Consider the following 19,075-nt stretch of genomic DNA (forward strand, 5'->3'; position numbering starts at 1 on the left):
TTGAACTATGTGACCTTATCTAAAATCTTATAAGTCGAACAAAGGACAAATCAAGCACTGGAAATTCTTTTCAAGGTTGAGCCTAAAAGAATACGAGAAAGAGAGATAGAGACGTACCCACGGCAAGATTTGTACTCCTTTGATCCTCGTAAGCAACAAAACCGAAACCCTTTGACTTGCCTGTACCTTTATCCCTAACAAGATTGACATCAACAACCTCCCCATACCTAATTAACATCAAAGACACTACTATTATATGATGAAAACAATGTGATCAAAAAATGAGAAATGCTCAAAGTCTTACTGAGAGAAAACGGCGAGAAGATCACCTTCAGTGAGGTCAAAAGGAATGCCGCCAACGAATACATAAGCTGAGTCTTTGTATCTGGTATGACAGGATGCCTGATAATAGGAGATTCCTAAGGATGCTTCTTTTGCATTAATATTCTGAATATGCCTCAACGGATTCATTGCAGTATTCCAATTCCTCAATACAGAAATTAGTTTATTTTGTAGATATTAGGAAATTAAATTGAAAAAAATAGAATAGATAAACATGTGAGCTGAGAAATTAAAACGCCAATTAATTGGAAACTCCTAATAGGACTACACTTTCAATCCTTTTCCAAATAGGATTATGCCATGGGCCTTTGGCTGGAACAGTGTACTGATCCAGTATTAATATTTTTGGATTTTTCAAAATAGCTGGTGCAATGGCGATTCGTTGTTTCTGACCACCTGAAAGCTGGCTCCCCAACCATGGTATCAAGAGCACAAAAAGTAAGCCTATGTATATTGGATATTTCAAGATGAATTATTTTCTAACCAGAAATAAACTTGTGTACATTTGCCTATTAATTCTGCTTCAGTTGTATCTCCAGCTTCCTTCCCATACATTATATTGGCTCGGATTGTGTCGTTGAACAGAATTGGTTCTTGGCTCATTATTATGCCGTAGCCATTTCAAATTGAAATTTTGAATGCATAATTTGAGCCGAAGCAAAATTATAATTACTTGAACCTCAGCTAGATCATTTTTTAAAAAAATATATTTTTCTTTTTTCTTCTAGTAGATCATCATACTACTACTCAAGTGATACGTGAATTGCTCAAGCGGAGTTTTTCTAACCAAATTGAAATCATGAAACCGTTTGATTCTCTAAAAAAGAAATTCAGAGATTGATAAACCATTAAAAGTATTGACTTAATAAATAAAATGTGTCACCTTAAAGAGAAGCTTGTAAGGCATCCATTATGACAGATAAAGAAAGAAGTGGAGCAATCTTTGCTACATAGTTCACAACTCCCATATATATCACTCCTTCAAGCTGGTGAAAGTTGAGTGAAAACCTGTTATTTTGGAGCTGATGTTAAGTTTTGATGATTTAACAAACTTAGAGATCTAACAAGGAACCAGATCCTTGTTATTGGGACTGATGACAGTGAAATGAATGAATAAACTCAGTGTGAGGAATATTTGTGTGTCATCATCAAAAAGGGGGAAAATGTTATATTCTAGGTGTTTTGATGATTCTCACAAATGCAAGGACCTGGTCCCTGACAGAGTGCTCTAGTCCAAATTCAAATGGGGTATAGTAGGTGAAAAGTGCAGTGTACTTCACCAATAAGAAGAGCGGTCGAGACTGTTTGTTTCCGTGGCTCACAAATTTCTCTCATCCAGATTTATAATGGTGTACAGCTGTAAAGTTGTCCTGTCAGAGGTTGGTGAGGCGTCAGTGTACTACACCAATCAGAATGGACGAGGTTGTTTGTCCAACGGTCAATAGCTCTTTATGGTTGGTTTAATCAACATGACAAATAACAAATTGAATCATTCATTCAAAAGGAGAGAGAGCCAACAAGTCTTCTCAAGAACTCACTACGAAAAGCTTGCAAGGGACCTGGTTCCCGCAAGATTGCGTATGTGAAAGGACGACAAGACGGCTGTCAGAAAAGTTGTCACCTTTGATGTGGTAGGTGCACGTCTTTCTAGAAAAGCAGGCTCTCAGCCAATGGGCGGTCCCAAGGAGTTTGTGTCTTTTTTATATAGTCTCTTCCACAAAACACAAACTCAAGATTTGACAAACAAAAACTCATAAGCTTAAAAGTGAAGGTCATCTTCAAGGAAGAGCTCAAGCACAAGAACGCATATAGCAAGGACCTGATCAACTGAAGGAGTGCTTTCCGTACCTGCTGTTGTTCTTTCTTGATTGTTTGTATTTGTGCTTAACTTGTAGGATTCGTTTCACTTGTGTTAGAAACGTTTCAAAACTTGTGTGAATCTTTGTAAGAACATAGTTAGGGGTAGCTTTGTGTCTTAATGTAAAAGTCTATACTAATCGTTGAGGGTTAGTATAGTGGGCAATGCAGGCATTGCTTAGGCTCGTTTAAGTAATAGTTGTATTACTTAGTGTGAGATTAGGAGGTTAATCTGTGTTTCGCTTTTGCTTGAGAAGATTAGTGAAAACAGTTTGAAAGTCCTGTGTGACAGGTCATGATTTTACTCCCTTGAGCAAGGAGATTTCCACGTAAAACTCTTGTGCCTGTTTTACATTGTGCTATTTATTTTCTGCACTATTATTCTGTCGAGGGACCTGGTCCCCTGATCACTGGTGGACGCATATATTCCAACAAAACCTCAAATGGTCATCAGATAAAGTACTAGAAGTAGATGTTTCAACATCCATTGCAATAACAGGGTAATACAGCTGGACTTTCCAGAGCCCATGTATCGAAAACGAGTATGAGCACAACAGACATGGCGTTTTCATGCTGATGATGATGATTCGAAGAAGAATGAATTTCCAGGATCCAATTAGTTATCGCTAGATTTACTGAACGCAAAATCCTCACGAGCTATTTTGATGCTTGTCTAGATTGCGAACATGAAAATTGATTCTTCAGGACCTGAGATCCGCAAGGGCTTCATAGATACAAAATTACGAATTATGAAGGGCAGAGTAAAAAATGAGAAATTAAAAATCTCCTTAAAACCGGAGTTGCTAAAGTCCATTCTAGAGATCTTGAGGAATGAGGAGTTAGAATTTTTATTGGGGCCATAATTCATGACATTGTGAACGAAATTGATCAAGAGAGTTGAGTCGTCTAAGATTTTTGTTGAATTGTGCTTGATTCTTAACGGCTTTTGAGGTCCATTAAGAATTTCACATCTTTCACTTCAACTTTTTTTTTTGTATCGTATGAAGACGATCCGTATTCTTTATTTGTAACATTAAACATAAAGAATCTACGCTTATGTGCGTTTAATTTCAATTTTTTATCCCACAAGCCACAAGAATGTGAGTGGTTCTGTGACAAGCTCCTACAACAACTCTGCCTAACAGCCTAACGTTAACGTTTTACTTAACAAGAAATTAACCTTATGACGTTTCATTCATGTACTGTCAAACCTCTCTATAACAACATAATTATAAAATTGGAAATCTTGGATATCGGAATTAGTATTTCAAAATTTTTATACCTTATATTCAGTCCTACTGATAGCAAATGTGTTCAATAGTACCTACTCAAGAACAATTCCTCTAATTATCTGAAGCATCAAAATTAAAAAAGAACTAGTGATTGAATTGTTGGTTTTGGAGCATTTTAATATTATATAATTATAGTTACGGTGCATATTCCATTTCCAGAACGCTTGTCTCTTTTCCTTGTTCTAATGTACATATGTTTGTGTAAAAGAATCAAAATCTTTTCTGTGATAATTATTTCGTGGGAAAATAATGCCTTGTTATTATTGATATGTACAAAATAGAACTCTACAACAGTAAAAGTATTCAAGGATTAATGAATACTCGTGTCCGGTCCAATGTTTTGTATGATAAAAATGTGTCACCAAAACTTAGATGTGTTGTATAGAGCAGAGTGTTGGTAGTCAAGAACTCGCACATCCATCCAAAAGATGCAAGTAATGTAGATGATATTGTTGAGATAGATGTGTGGAAACACTAAGAGAGAAGATTAGGAACATAGATATATGAGACAAGGTGTGAGTAACCTCTGTGGAGGACAAGATGAGATTGAGATGGTTTGGATATGTGAAGAGGAAATGCACAGATGACTCTCACCCAATGAGGAGGGTGATGAGGTGACAAAAGTTGGTTGTAGTGGGTCTTAGGAGAAGTAGAGGTAGACCGAAGAAGTACTAAGGGGAGGTGATTAAACATGACATGACATGCAGCTTACTGAGGACATGACCATAGATAGGAGAATATAAAAGTTGCGAATTAGGGTAGAAGGTCAGTAAATAGTTGATCGTGGTCTAGTTTCCGATATTTTGTATTATCATTAGTACTCACCCACTCTTTTATTCTTCGATTCTACTATTACTTGTTGTTTTCATTGCTTCAACTATTGTATTATTTGTTATTGCTAATGTTCTTTTCTCCGTTGTCCTAATGAGTTCTGTCACTACGGTATTTCCTTTTACTCACTGATTTTGACATGCTTTACTTGAGCCAAGGGTCTATCAGAAACAACATATCTATCTTCACAAGATTAGGGTAAGATTTTGTATGCATCACCCTCATAAGGTGTGAATTACATTTGATACGTTATTGTACCACAATTTTACTCTGAAATAAAAATAAAAAAAAAATATGACGGATAGCTTAAATAGCAGTATCAATAATTGAGAAAAAATCTACACAATAAATATATGAGAATTGAACAATTTTAAATTTGAAAAGTGAGAGTTTGAAATAATCACATCGAAGAAAATTATGATTAAATATGTTTTTATATTTTCTAAATGATATTTCATTTTTTTGTCACAAACACCATATACTTAAAATTATTATTTTTTATATTATAAAGAAAAATAAAGTTAAAATTGGAGTTCTCAACCTTCCCCAAAAAAAAAAAAAACTTTCCAAATCCTAAGTTTCTATATGCTTGGTTATAGAGAATGTGTAATTTCTTTCCTTTTTTTTTTGGTATAAAAATTTCCATAAAATATTACAACAAAAGTTTCCAAATATGTTTTTTTTTCTGTTATAGAAAACGTGTAGAAGTATAGAAAGTTTCCATAAAAAATTTACATACAACTTTGCCCCTCTGCATAAATTGGCAACTCTGTTTTCTTCTTTTGTACGAAGAAGAAAAAAAAGAGAAATTGAGTGTATAATGGAGAATTTGGAAGAGGGTTTCCGATTCAGTCCGACTGATGCAGAAGCTGTCACTTTCTTGTTGAGATTCATTGCTGGGAAATTCATGGATGATTCTGGATTCATCACTACTCATGTTGATACTTACAGTAAACAAGAACCATGGGATATTTACAGTCATGGAGTACCCTGCTGTAATGACGACGACTGTAGTCAGTATCGCTTCTTCATCACAACGCTCAAGAAGAAAAGCGAGTCGAGATATAGTCGCAATGTGGGAAACAAGGGCAGTTGGAAACAGCAAGACAAGAGCAAACCTGTTCGAAAGAAGGGAGGACCAGTGATTGGATACAAGAAGAGCATGTGTTATAAGAATAAAGGCTATAAACAGGAAGATGGTCACTGGTTGATGAAGGAGTACGACCTCTCTACGTATATTCTTGACAAATTTGACAAGGATTGCAGAGATATTGTTCTCTGTGCTATTAAAAAGAGAACTCGCCACAATGATGTTGATGAATGAAGAGTGCACGAATTCGGAAGATCAAACCTAGGTCTGTGGAATCAACGGAAAATGTGTTGCACCTTTATCCTTATTATTGTTACTATATAACTTTTTATAATTAAAATTGTGTTATCGAATTGAAAATGCTTAAATCAACAATATTACTTAATTTTGTTTGTTTGTCTGTCCTTGTGAACGATCGAATGAAGAAGATATTATAACTTCCTGTTAGCTCTGCAGCAACAACAATTTGTAGTACAATTTGCTGAAAAGCTTCTTTTCTGGTTAATTGATTGAAATACCTTTAAATTTGATTAAAGTAAAATAAACTTACTGCTTCAACTCTTTTAATTTTAAATTATCTCAAAAACAAATTAATTTGTGTCTCAATTCACTTTTACTTTTATTTGGAAGACGAGGAAGAAATTACGATGTATTTAAAGAAAATTATTTTTTTCTTGAGGAAGCTTCACCTTTTGAATTGAAAAGAGTCCTACATAGGGTTTCTACGAGGGGAGGATATTTTGGGGTTTACAAAAATATTTAAGGGATAATAATTTCATTATTGACGGTTGTGGTAACATAAGTATAGGGGAAGGAGGCAGAAATCAATTTACGACTAACGCTTTTGCCTTTTTTTGTGATGATGTCTTCCCCACAAGGTTTGTGCCTTAACTTTAGATAAGATTATCGTGTTCAAGATCCTGATGTGTATTAAATTATTTAAATCTTACCATTGAGATTCATGTATAGTCAAAAACTTTGGTAATAAGATAAATCTTTTTTTTTTTTTTTACTTTTCCATGTTGCTGATGAAGTTGCTATAAAAATGGTAGTTTTCGCATTCTGAAATTCTTTAACGGAAGTGTTAGACAAAACATGTCTATTCCATTACTGATGAGTGATGGGTGTCCTTAATTATGTTTTAATTTTAAATTAATTAATTTCTAATTTTAATTTTTAAGAGGACATGAGATGTGGAAGTCTTGGGAATGCGAGACTCCATAATTACTTGTCCACTTTTGAATTGATGCATTTATTAACAAAATAATGATTGGCATACTGAATTTAGTATTTTACCCTATTATTATTATTATTATTATTATAGAGTAGATGAATTTAAAATTTAAGATTTTCAAAAACTTCTACCTTTTTCATAATTAATTAAGGTTTAACCCATTGATGGCCCCCTAAAGTTGGCACAATATTTCACTTAGACATTTTAACTGAGTGATATTCATTTTAGACACTTCAGGTAGAAACTCACAGTGTCATTTTGACACTTTTTGCTTACATGCCGTGAGTGTGATACACTCATTGGTAGGTGCGTGAAGTGGTTATTTAGTTACTTTTTAATTATTGTTTTCTTCTTCTTCTCCATTTCCAACCACCATTTTGCTCAAGTTAAATCTCATCCATTGTAAATGAAGGTTTCAACAAAAATGATGGAATTTTTTTTTAAGAAAAATTAAGAATTTAATAAACCCATTCATTAAATTCTTTGCGTCGGGGATTTATTTAGAGATCAGAAAAAAAAATCAACTGGTTGCACATCGTTCTGCAAAAAGGGTCAGGTATTTGGAGGAGAAAGCGTGGGCAGGGGCGGAGCCACGTAGGCTCCAGGGTGTCCAATTGGACACCCTTCGTCGAAAAATTATGCTATATATACACATAAAATTTTGACTTTGTATTGGTATATATAGAATTTGGACCCCCTGAAATAACAATGTGATGCGCAGTGGAGTTGGCAATAGCCTGTGCAATCCTACTTTTTGTCCCAGTTTGATTCCCCGCAGGGTTGTTTTCTTTTTCTGTAATTATTTTGACTTCTTGAATTCAACTAAGTAAATAAACATGCGTAATTTTAACATAAAAGTTCAATAGCTTGGTGGTTAATAGTATCATGAAGGTCTCCAAGACCCAAGTTTGAATCCCTCTTTTACTAACTATTTTTTTTCAATTAAAATTAAATTATTTTCTTAAATTTTAATACATTTTCCTTTTAGAATAAGATTTCCTTGAATTTAATACTTTTTCTTGTGGATTTTTTTCAATTAAAATTGAATTATTTCCTTAAATTTTAATACCTTTTCCTTACGAAATAAGATTTCCTTAAATTTTAATACTTTTCCTTTATGGAATAAGGTTTTCTTTCTCTATAAATAGGAAACTCATTTACCCAAATTATATCACAATATTATTAAGAATAGAATCTCAATAATTCTCTCTCTGTTTTTTCTTCTCGTTCTCTTATTTTATAAAAAAAATAACCAACTTAATAGTTTAGTTTCAAGTTTCAATACACATGAGAAATTATTATAATAGAGTACCAAAAAAAAGTTCGACTTCTCTAAGTCAACCAAATAAAGAAACAATGGTAGATCAATTAGAGATGTTGTCACATTCTTCTCAAAAATAAAGCATTGATTTAAATACTCTAAAAATGACTTGCAAAATCGAATGGATGATGAGTTTTTAGACGGTTGTATAGTGCCTTATGTAGAAAAGAAAGTATTTCGTACTATTTCTAATGAGTCTATTATAAAAACGTTTCAGGATATGAAACCTCGTCGAGTATAATTGTAATAATATGTTTAAATTATGTTTTCAATAGTAGTTTATTTTCTTGAACAACTTTCACATATAGCAAACACAAAATTCATATTTGTATGCTATAACAAACTTTGCATAATTGCGCTCCATAACAAACATAAACATGTATATTTCGCTATAAATATACAAAAAAAAAAAGCAGTTGTATAATCTGCTTTGGTATACAAATACAAAAAGATCAATTGTATAAAGTGAGAGAGACGAGTGAGCGAGCGAGATCTGGGAGAGTGGCAAGTGAGATCTGGAAGAGTGGCGAGTGAGATCTGGGAGAGGGGAGAGAGGAGAACGAAAATATATGTATATATACAATTTTCACGCATTTTATACATTTGCGTTTTTGTATAAAGTGAGAGAAGGAAGTGAGAGAGCGAGATCTGGGAGAGTGGTGAGCGAGATCTAGGAGAGGGGAGAGAGAGGAACGAAAATATATGTATATATAAAATTTTCTCTCGCTTTATACAAACACAAACGCATTTTATACAATTTGCGATTTTTGTATAAAGTGAGAGAGACGAGTGAGAGAGCGAGATCTGAGAGAGTGGCGAGCGAGATCTGGAAGAGGGGAACGAAAATATATGTATATATACAATTTTCTCTCGCTTTATACAAACACAAACGCACTTTATACACTTGCGTTTGTATAAAAAATGAGAGAGGCGAGGGAGAGAACGAGAGTGGCGAGCGAGATTCACCAGGAGAGAGGTTAAATAGCAATAGTTTGCTATGGGGTACAATTAAATCAAACTATATTTATAGCATTTAATTTGAATGAATAGTTTGCTATTATATATACAATTTTCCCTATTTTCTTTATGTTAGTTTTGAATTATACACTTGTAATTCTATTAAAAATATTCCTATATTTAACTAGATTATTTGTTTTGGTAATTTAAATCGTCGTTTTTTAAAAAAAAATTACTATTAAAAGTGTGGACACCCTTCATTAAATTTTTGGCTATGCCACTGAGCGCGGGGGTGGTTGCAGAAGGCGATCGGGTTTGTGGGTGGGGGTGGGAATGTTTGGAGAAGACGATGGGATGGGGATTTGGAGCAGGCAATTTGGGGTTGTGGGGGTAGTTTAAATTTTATTTTATTTTGTTATTATTTGGGGAGTTTATTTTTTTTTTTAATTATTTAGGGAAAAATATTATGTGTCATTAATTTATTGGTCAGTTTTATTTTTATTCAATATTAATTATTTAAAAATTACTTTTGATATAAAAGACAAATGTCGTGATTTAATTTGTCACTTTACACATCAATTCGCGACTGTAATACACAAACATTATATATTTTTGTTGATATTAAAAAATGTGTCAAAATGACATAGCGAGATCCTACATAAGGTGTCTAAAATAAACACCGTTCAGTTAAGATGTCTAAGTGAAACATTGTGCCAACTTTAAGGGGCCACCGATGGGTTAGACCATTAATTTATGGTCAAACCCATCAGTGACCTCCTAAAGTTGACAGGAATTTTCACTTAGACACTTTAACTAGGCTTTGTTCAGTTTAGACACCTCATGTCACAATGTCACATCACATTATTTCATTTTGACACTTTTTTCACTAGCACATGTTGACTTCAAGTGCGTGTTAACCAAGCGCATCCACGTGGATTAGATGCCCAACTATATCATGTCAACTCATTAAAAGTCTACCATATTAAAGAGAAAAAAAATAAGAATTAAAATACATGGCAAAGTAACCAATGAATAAATGTCATGTGGGCTTTTTATCCCAAAAAATTAAATAAAATATTTGACAAATTTAAAGAAAAATGCAACCCCCACAACTTCCCCATTCATCTTCTCCATTGTATTGCTCCATTTTTATTATTTTTGAGCTTTATTTTTTTTGTCATAAACCAAACACCCACACAATCTACTCTGTCATATTCCATCATTTTCATTATCTTTTCCATCACACCCACAACCACACAGCCATTCTTCCTCGTTTTATTCCTCTTTTTCATGATTTTTTTCTGTCATATTTCCCATTCATTGCACCCTCCCTCCCATTTCTTCATATGATTTAGGGCTAAAAGGTGCAAATGTATAACAACAATGGTTTATATTTTTAAGATTGCAGACTCTTTTTCTTTAATTTTGTGATATTTGTAGTTTAATTAGGGCTCAAGGTTAGTGAGATTAACATTTACATATTAAAAATTGAGATTTTTTGGCTCCTATTTTAGGATTATTGTGGGTGAACTTTACATGGGTTGGGGTGTTGTTGATATGGGTTCGATTTCTTGTTTCTTTTGGGTCTATCTGTGTTTGTAGTGCAAAATTGAAATTGAAATTATTATAACAAAAGATTTAACCTCCATCAAAGTACTCTAAGCATTGAGAAATAATGGGAGAGATAGTGGCTATAAAATGAGAAAGAAGAAGAGAAAATAAAATAAAATAGACTAAATAAGTCCCTCACGCGTCAATAGCGAGTGTATAACACTCACTTTGCCATGTCAGCTGAAAGTGTCAAAATGACACAACATAGCATGACATGAGATGTCTAAAATGAACAAAGTCTAATTAAAGTGTCTAAGTGAAAATTGCTGCCAACTTTAGGGGGTCATCGATGGGTTAGGCCTTAATTTATTGAGGGTATAATATGTGAAAAAATTTTGTTTTTTCTTAATTTGTCAAAATAGACAAGTAAAAAGGGACCAGTAAAAAGGACTACTTAGTAACTTCTAATTTTAATTTTTTTTAACTAATTAAATATATATGTCATGCCTCAATTAAGATTAAGATGTTTGAATTTGAATGCATATCTAAATAATTAAGATGTTGTCTTTAAATCTGATCGTCGAATGGCTAAGATCATTTGTTTCTCAATATCTAAATGTATGTTATTTTATTTAGTTTCAAAATATTAATAAACATAATAAAAAAGAGTTTTGAAATATCTTCAACGCCAATGACAGAAAAAGAAGAAATTAATTAAATTTTAAATCTATTTATTTTTTTAATACCAAAATATCCAATTGTCCATTCTCATTAGCGAAGCCTTTCGTTGTAACTTGATAAAAGACGAAGAGGCTTTTACTTGCTAAACAAAATTCAGATTTTTAATAAAATTTGCTACCAACTATTGAAACAAATCATAAAAATTTCATGCAATTTTAAAAAGGAATTTAGACATCGTGAGACATAATCTTTGTAGTAATTTTTTTATGGGCATTTAGTCCATTCGATTTTGAAAATTTTGGTTCAATTTTTCAATTCGGAAAAATCAAAACCAAATTAAAATTCATTCTGTTTGGTTCAATTTTCTGAAATTTTATTCGGTATTATTTCCTTTGAAATTTTATTTCGAGTTCTTGAATACGTGATAATTACATTTTATGAGAAGGATATGTGATAATTACATTTAATTTCAGTGTAGTAGATATCTAAAGTCAAATAGGCATTGCAAAAAGAATATTTTCAAATATAAAACAATTTTTTTTTTTTTTGTGAGACATCATTAATATCAAATTAATTATATGATGATTTTGAAAAATAAACAAACAGTTATGCATGCGAATATATATATATCACTCCTTCAAGTTGGTGAAAGTTGATTGAAAACCTCAAATGGTCATCAGATAAAGTACTAGAAGTAGATGTTTGTTTCAACATCCATTCCAATACAGCTGGACTTTCCAGAGCCCCGAGCCCCTGTGTTGAAAACGAGTATGAACACAACAGACATGGCGTTTTCATGCTGATGATGATGATTCGAAGAAGAATGAACTTCCAAGATCCAATTAGTTAATCACTAGATTTACTGAATGCAAAATGTAAATTTGATGCTTGTCTAGATTGCGAACATGAAAATTGATTATTCAGAACCTGAGATCAGCAGGGGATTCATAGATACAAATTATGAAGGGCAGAGTAAGAAATGAGAAATTAAAAATTTCCTTAAAACCGGAGTTGTTAAAATCCATTCTAGGAAAGATGTTGAGGAATGAGGAGTTAGAATTTTTATTGGGGCCATAATTCATGACATTGTGAACGAAATATATCAAGAGATTGAATAGTGATTCGTCGTCTAAAAATTTTGTTGAATTGTGCTTGATTCTTAACGGCTCCCTTAAGAATTTCATATCTTTACTTCAACTTTTTTTGTATCGTATGAAGACGATTTGTATTCTTTATTTGTAACATTAAACGTAAAGAATGTAGGCTTAATTTCAATTTTTCATCCCACAAGCCACAAGAATGTGACTGGTTCTGTGACAAGCTCCTACAACAACTCTGCCTAACAGCCTAACATTAACGTTTTACTTAACAAAAAATTAACCTTATGACGTTTCATTCATGTACTGTCAAACCTCTCTATAACAACGTAATTATAAAATTGGAAAACTTAGGATATCGGAATTAGTGTTTCAAAAATTTTATACCTTATATTCAGTCCTACTGATAGCAAATGTGTTCAATAGTACCTACTCAAGAACAGGTTCCTCTAATTATCTGAAGCATCAAAATTAAAAAAGAACTAGTGATTGAATTGTNCTATAGTGGCATATCACACCTCAAAATTAATAATATATTTTTATATATATTTTAGTATTTAACTTGATTAGTTAAATGAAATATAAAATCTCATAATAATTCAAGGGTATAATAGGAAATAAACTTTTTCTAGAGTTTTAAACTAGACATAAGATTAGGTGAGAAACAATGAACCAAACACTTGATAAAAACTAATCCCTGCATTGCTAAACCCTGCATTACTAATCCATGCGTTAGTAATCCCTGCATTATGCATCTTTGTACCAAACGACCCCTAAGTGGTTAGATCTTAATAAAAATGGCTGAGATCCATTAAGTGCAATCAAATGAGGCATCAACCAAGAATTCTAGTCAAGATAAACTCGAACTCACTTTCAAATTCGATTTTAAAACAAAGAGCACAAAAAATGTTAAAGCACAGCTTTCTATCTTAAAATATATAAACAACTATTTTTCTATTAGTTTTTTTTTTTCAAATTAAGGCAAATATTCAAATTTTGAATAATGTATAAGCTAAATTATAAAAGAAAATAAAAATAGAAGTAGTAAATATAAAATGCTTTTTAAAAATGAAGAATTCAATAAGAAATTCACATTAATTTTAAATAACGATTTTAAATTGATTTTTTTTTTTTTGGTGTTTGCAATTTTATAATTTTAGATTTTTAAATTTTAAATTAATTTTAATCTTCATAAATTATGTTTTTTTATTATGCTGACATGTGACACTTTTTTCCTCTCCTATTAAATATAGATATTTCAGAACTTTAAATTAAACAACTCAAATCCTCAAATTAATAAATAAAGTTCTTACAACAATATCCAAGGTAATATATGACAAACAAATGGTTAATATCTTATCAACAAGAATTTATTCTTACTTTTAAAAATAATAAATTATTATGGAAGTTAAACACTTAATGTCTTTCAATATTACTATGCTACTACGACAAAAAAAATACTACTATGTTATTCAAATACTATGGATCTAAATCAAAACTATATTTGAATAATTATTTTAGTGTGTGGGATAAATCCAATTAATAGATTAATTTATGTTAAATTTAAATTCATTTTCGAATTTCTCAACAAGTATCCTAGATAGCTCGTCAACCAATGCCTATTTTTTCAGTTATTGCTCATTCCCATCCACGCTAATACTTGAATATCCTAGAAGATTTTTCACTCCAATTAGATCCTGCTTGGATTAACTAATTAGCATCAATGGTTGAGAATCACTTTGTTCAACATTTTGGATATTTATCATGTTCAAAATGTAGTTTCAGTACCTTCTTTTATATTATTCATTTTCTTAATTTCTTTTTTTTTTCCTCAAACCGTGTTAATAATTTATAAAGAAAGGCACCGTTGCTAACTTTATATGAAAACATTTTATACATTTACATGTTTTCAATAGCCAGAATAACATGTATGTAAACTTAGTACTCCATATTTTATATTTTATTTATGAGAACTTTTTCTTTGAACGTTGAGAACTCCACTTTCAACTTTATCTTTCTTTATATATAAAATAATTTTAAGTATATGGTGTTTGTGACAAAAAGAAATTAATTATTATTTAGAAAATAAAACATATTTAATCATAATTTTCTTCAATATGGTCCAATAAATTAATAACTTTTTTTTCTTTGAGATTAGCAGACTTAATTGATTACCATATTATATTATTATGAGTTATAATTTGAAACATTAAAATACCAGACCTTACCTTTAGCTTTGGTTTAAGCAAAATTTGTATAAAACTAATGGACAAAAAGACACCACGACTATTTTAAATTGGGCTATAAATTTTAACTTTTAAGTTTCAAGAAATGTAAATATATATATATATATAATGCACAACACTTCAGTGTAAGCACATGAGTGAATAATTCGAAGGCTTATTAGGTGCTGAATTTCACTATTCATAATATTTGTCATCTAAAATCTAAACAAAATGAACTAGCAGGACGAAACAAGCATTTGTTTGATCAAATAAAACTTCAATTTTATCTTATATAATTTTATATCGTAATTATATCTCACATAATCAAATGTATATATATGTTACACTTGATCGTAACTATTATAATGGACAAGATGAAATATAGAAAAAATAAAAATCAACCACTGGAGTGTGCACTGCCTGTAGAGCATTTCTAGCTTTGAGCTATTGATATTGTTTATCATCAAGGAAGCTAAAACACAAATCTTCAAGCTATACTCTCCTTGATCATGAAGCTTTGAAACTCATATTTGTTATCGATCAAGGCTTTAAGGGTGTAAAATATTTTTCAAAAATATTTCTCTCATACCAAACACATTTAGCTTTTAAAATTTTGTTGGACATTAAAATATAAGTCAAAACCTGATGTTAAAATATTATGAAACCAAAACTTTAGAAAGTTATTAAAATATTTATAAATTATATATACTTGCATAAATAATTTGAAAGTGTGTGTACATATATATATAGAAGCTCCGATCTTTAAAGTTGAATTATAATTTTATCCCTGCTTTAAATCTAAATAATATAAATCTAATTAATTAAATATAAAAAAAATTATATTTTAATTATTTTTTGAATTGTAAGTCATTTATTAACAAGACAATCAAAAAATCATTAATTAGATTATATAATGAATTAGCCAAAAAAAAAAAGTAAAGTAGCATGTGTACCTTTTTCGTAGTATTGAAATTAGAGATTCAACTTATTAGCACTAATTGGGAATTAAGTGTTTATAATGTATACTTATCTTCCATGTAACAGTGAAAAACCTAAATATTTTTTATGACAATTACTGACATTTAATAGCTATAATCATAAAGTGAAAAATAAGCTTGAAAATGTGTATGAGAAAAGAGCATGAGATACATGTATATGATTATGAGAGTAGAGCAAGAGTCATGTTTTGTTGAAATAGTTATACAGGAGACCATGTAGTATTGCAACTAATTAAGGGACTCACAAGGATCAAAGTACGATCACAACAATATGCTNACAAGGTTTGTGCCTTAACTTTAGATAAGATTATCGTGTTCAAGATCCTAATGTGTATTAAATTATTTAAATCTTACCATTGAGATTCATGTATAGTCAAAAACTTTGGTAATAAGATAAATCTTTTTTTTTTTTTTTTTACTTTTCCTTGTTGCTGATGAAGTTGCTATAAAAATGGTAGTTTTCGCATTCTGAAATTCTTTAACGGAAGTGTTAGACAAAACATGTATATTCCATTACTGATGAGTGATGGGTGTCCTTAATTATGTTTTAGGGAAAATACATAAATTCCCCTCAAACTTGTCCCCAAAACTTATTTTAGCACTGTAACTTTACGTGTATTTAAATACCCCTTAAACAACTTACAAGTGAATTAAATATGACCTTAGAGGCTGACGTGGCAAATAAAAAATTTATAAGCGCGTAAATAGCATAAAAAATGAAAAGGGAAGGTAAGTGGGTCCCACTTTGTCTTCTATTAGCAACCTGTACCAGCTCTCTTTGTTTCCACCGCCGGCGGTCACTTCCGAGAGAACATTTCTCGAATCAACAAATTCAACGAAACTCAACCACGCCAGACCTCACCCCAACCCCTTTGTTCTTCGTTCATCACCGTTTAAAGCTCTTGCGAGAGATCAGCCGCCGTGAGACCACCAAATCTCGCTAAGAAATTTCACCACGCCGGCAACCATGGAAAAAATGGCGGCCATACCCTTTTCCTGGCTTTCCTCCATTCTTCCCTTTATTTGTTTTCATTTGTTTGCTTTTCAGGTGAGCCATCAAATTTGTCGATTTTGAGGCTAATATAACAACAATAACTCTAGCGATTGTCGTTGAAGTAGTTGATGGTTGTCCTTAGAGCAACCATGGTTGTTAAGCTTTAGCTTTCAAAAAACTTGCAAATCAAAATATGGAGAAATAGTAAGTTAAACAACAAAAAATGAAATTGAAAATAAACATTCCCAAGAGTATGAGCAAGAGTAGCACCAACAAACCCAGCTCCAACGATGATGATAATTTTTCAAAGTTGTCGTTGAAGCACTTGCCGACGTATAGTCATTTTCACTGTTTCACACAATGTTCGTAAAATTATTAGAAATTACGTTGTGGGTGTTGGATTTTTGCAAAGGGTAACAATTACTTTTGTATTGTATTGATTATTGAAATAATGAAGAACATGGAACAATGAAGAAGATGAGTAAATAGTGAAAATGAGAACAAAAAATGACGTGGAAAAAGAAAAAAAATGAAATGAAATTTGTTCACAAGACGTGTTATCAATGTGTCATTGAGGTGGCGCTTATGTGGCGCGTGTGTACATCACCTTCCAATTATGTAACTGGTATTGTATGTATAAGGTGGTACTTAATTCACTTGACAATTGTTTAAGGGGTATTTAAACACCCGTAAAGTTATGATGCTAAAGTGAGTTTTATGGACAAGTTTAAGGGGGATTTGATGTATTTTCTCTATGTTTTAATTTTAAATTAATTAACTAATTTCTACTTTTAATTTTTAAGGGGACGTGAGATGTGGAAGTCTTGGGAATGTGAGACACCATAATTACTTGTCCACTTTTGAATTGATACATCTATTAACAAATAATGATTGGCATACTGAGTTTAGTATTTTACCCTATTATTATTATTATTATTATTATTATTATTATTATTATTATTATTATAGAGTAGATGAATTTAAAATTTAAGATTTTCAAAAACTTCTACCATTTTCATAATTAATTAAGGTTTAACCCATTGATGGCCCCCTAAAGTTGACACAATATTTCACTTAGACATTTTAACTGAGTGATATCCATTTTAGACACTCCAAGTAGAAACTCACAGTGTCATTTTGACACTTTTTGCTTACATGCCATGAGTGTGATACACTCATTGGTAGGCGCGTGAAGTGGTTATTTAGTTACTTTTTAATTATTTTTTTCTTCTTCTTCTCCATTTCTAACCACCATTTTGCTCAAGTTAAATCTCATCCATTGTAAATGAAGGTTTCAACAAAAATGATGGAATTTTTTTAAAAAAAATTAAGAATTTAATAAACCCATGCATTAAATTCTTTGCGTCGAGGATTTATTTGGAGATCAGAAAAAAAATCAACTAATTGCACATCGTTCTGCAAAAGGGGTCGGGTATTTAGAGGAGAAAGCGCGGAGGTGGTTGCAGAAGGCGANGGGGGGGGGGAATGTTTGGAGAAGACGATGGGATGGGGATTTGGAGCAGGCAATTTGGGGTTGTAGGGGTAGTTTAAATTTTATTTTATTTTGTTATTATTTGGGGAGTTTATTTTTTTTTGTAATTATTTAGGGAAAAAATATTACGTGTCATTAATTTATTGGTCAGTTTTATTTTTATTCAATATTAATTATTTAAAAATTACTTTTGATATAAAAGACAAATGTCATGGTTTAATTTGTCACTTTACACATCAATTCGCGAGTGTAATACACACACATTATATATTTTTGTTGATATTAAAAAATGTGTCAAAATGACACAGCGGGATCCTACATACGGTGTCTAAAATAAAGATCGTTCAGTTAAGGTGTCTAAGTGAAACATCGTGCCAACTTTAAGGGGTCACCAATGGGTTAGGCCATTAATTTATGGCCAAACCCATCAGTGACCTCCTAAAGTTGACAACAATTTTCACTTAGACACTTTAACTAGATTTTGTTCATTTTAGACACCTCATGTCACATCACATTATGTCATTTTGACACTTTTTTGACTAGCACATGTTGACTTCAAGTGCGTGTTAACCAAGCGCGTCCACGTGGATTACATGTCCAACTATATCATGTCAACTCATTAAAAGTCTATCATATTAAAGAGAAAAATAAGAATTAAAATTCATGGCAAAGTAATCAATGAATAAATGACATGTGGTCTTTTTATCCCAAAAAATTAAATAAAATATTTGNTTGGATAAATTCATTGATCATGTCATACGGCAAATCCTCTCTGTTTGTTCCACCACTTTCTTTGGCAATTGAAATATTTGGGACAGTTAGCAGAACACTCTTCAACAGTTGTACTCTACCTGCATACGAAAGCAACTTTGCTGTCCAGGATGTCACTTTACTTTACACTCGTTCTTATAGTGGTTGGAATTGGACCAAGGATATCCTTTTAGTACTTAGTGCCTAAATGACAACTCTCATTTTTTCATACCTAGGAGCTCTAGGATTTGCTTCTGTATTTCTAGCTTCACCCCTCCAAAATAGATGGACGATTTTTGTAAATTTGCTTGCGACCCAGACACACTTGAAAACTGCTATAGTTTAGCAAATAATCTCTGAACT

General features: G+C 31.7%; 1 protein-coding gene across 1 annotated transcript; it reads left to right on the forward strand.

Moving 5' to 3' along the window:
• The first annotated feature begins 5,142 nt into the window (after positions 1–5,142).
• LOC125855667 (NAC domain-containing protein 22-like) lies at positions 5,143–5,646 on the forward strand. Its single transcript, XM_049535415.1, has one exon. The coding sequence runs from the start codon at positions 5,143–5,145 to the stop codon at positions 5,644–5,646; it is 504 nt and encodes a 167-aa protein (XP_049391372.1).
• The last annotated feature ends 13,429 nt before the right edge of the window (positions 5,647–19,075 follow it).

The sequence above is a fragment of the Solanum stenotomum genome, chromosome 2 (genome assembly GCF_019186545.1).
Source record: "Solanum stenotomum isolate F172 chromosome 2, ASM1918654v1, whole genome shotgun sequence".
NCBI classification, from domain to species: Eukaryota; Viridiplantae; Streptophyta; class Magnoliopsida; order Solanales; family Solanaceae; genus Solanum; species Solanum stenotomum.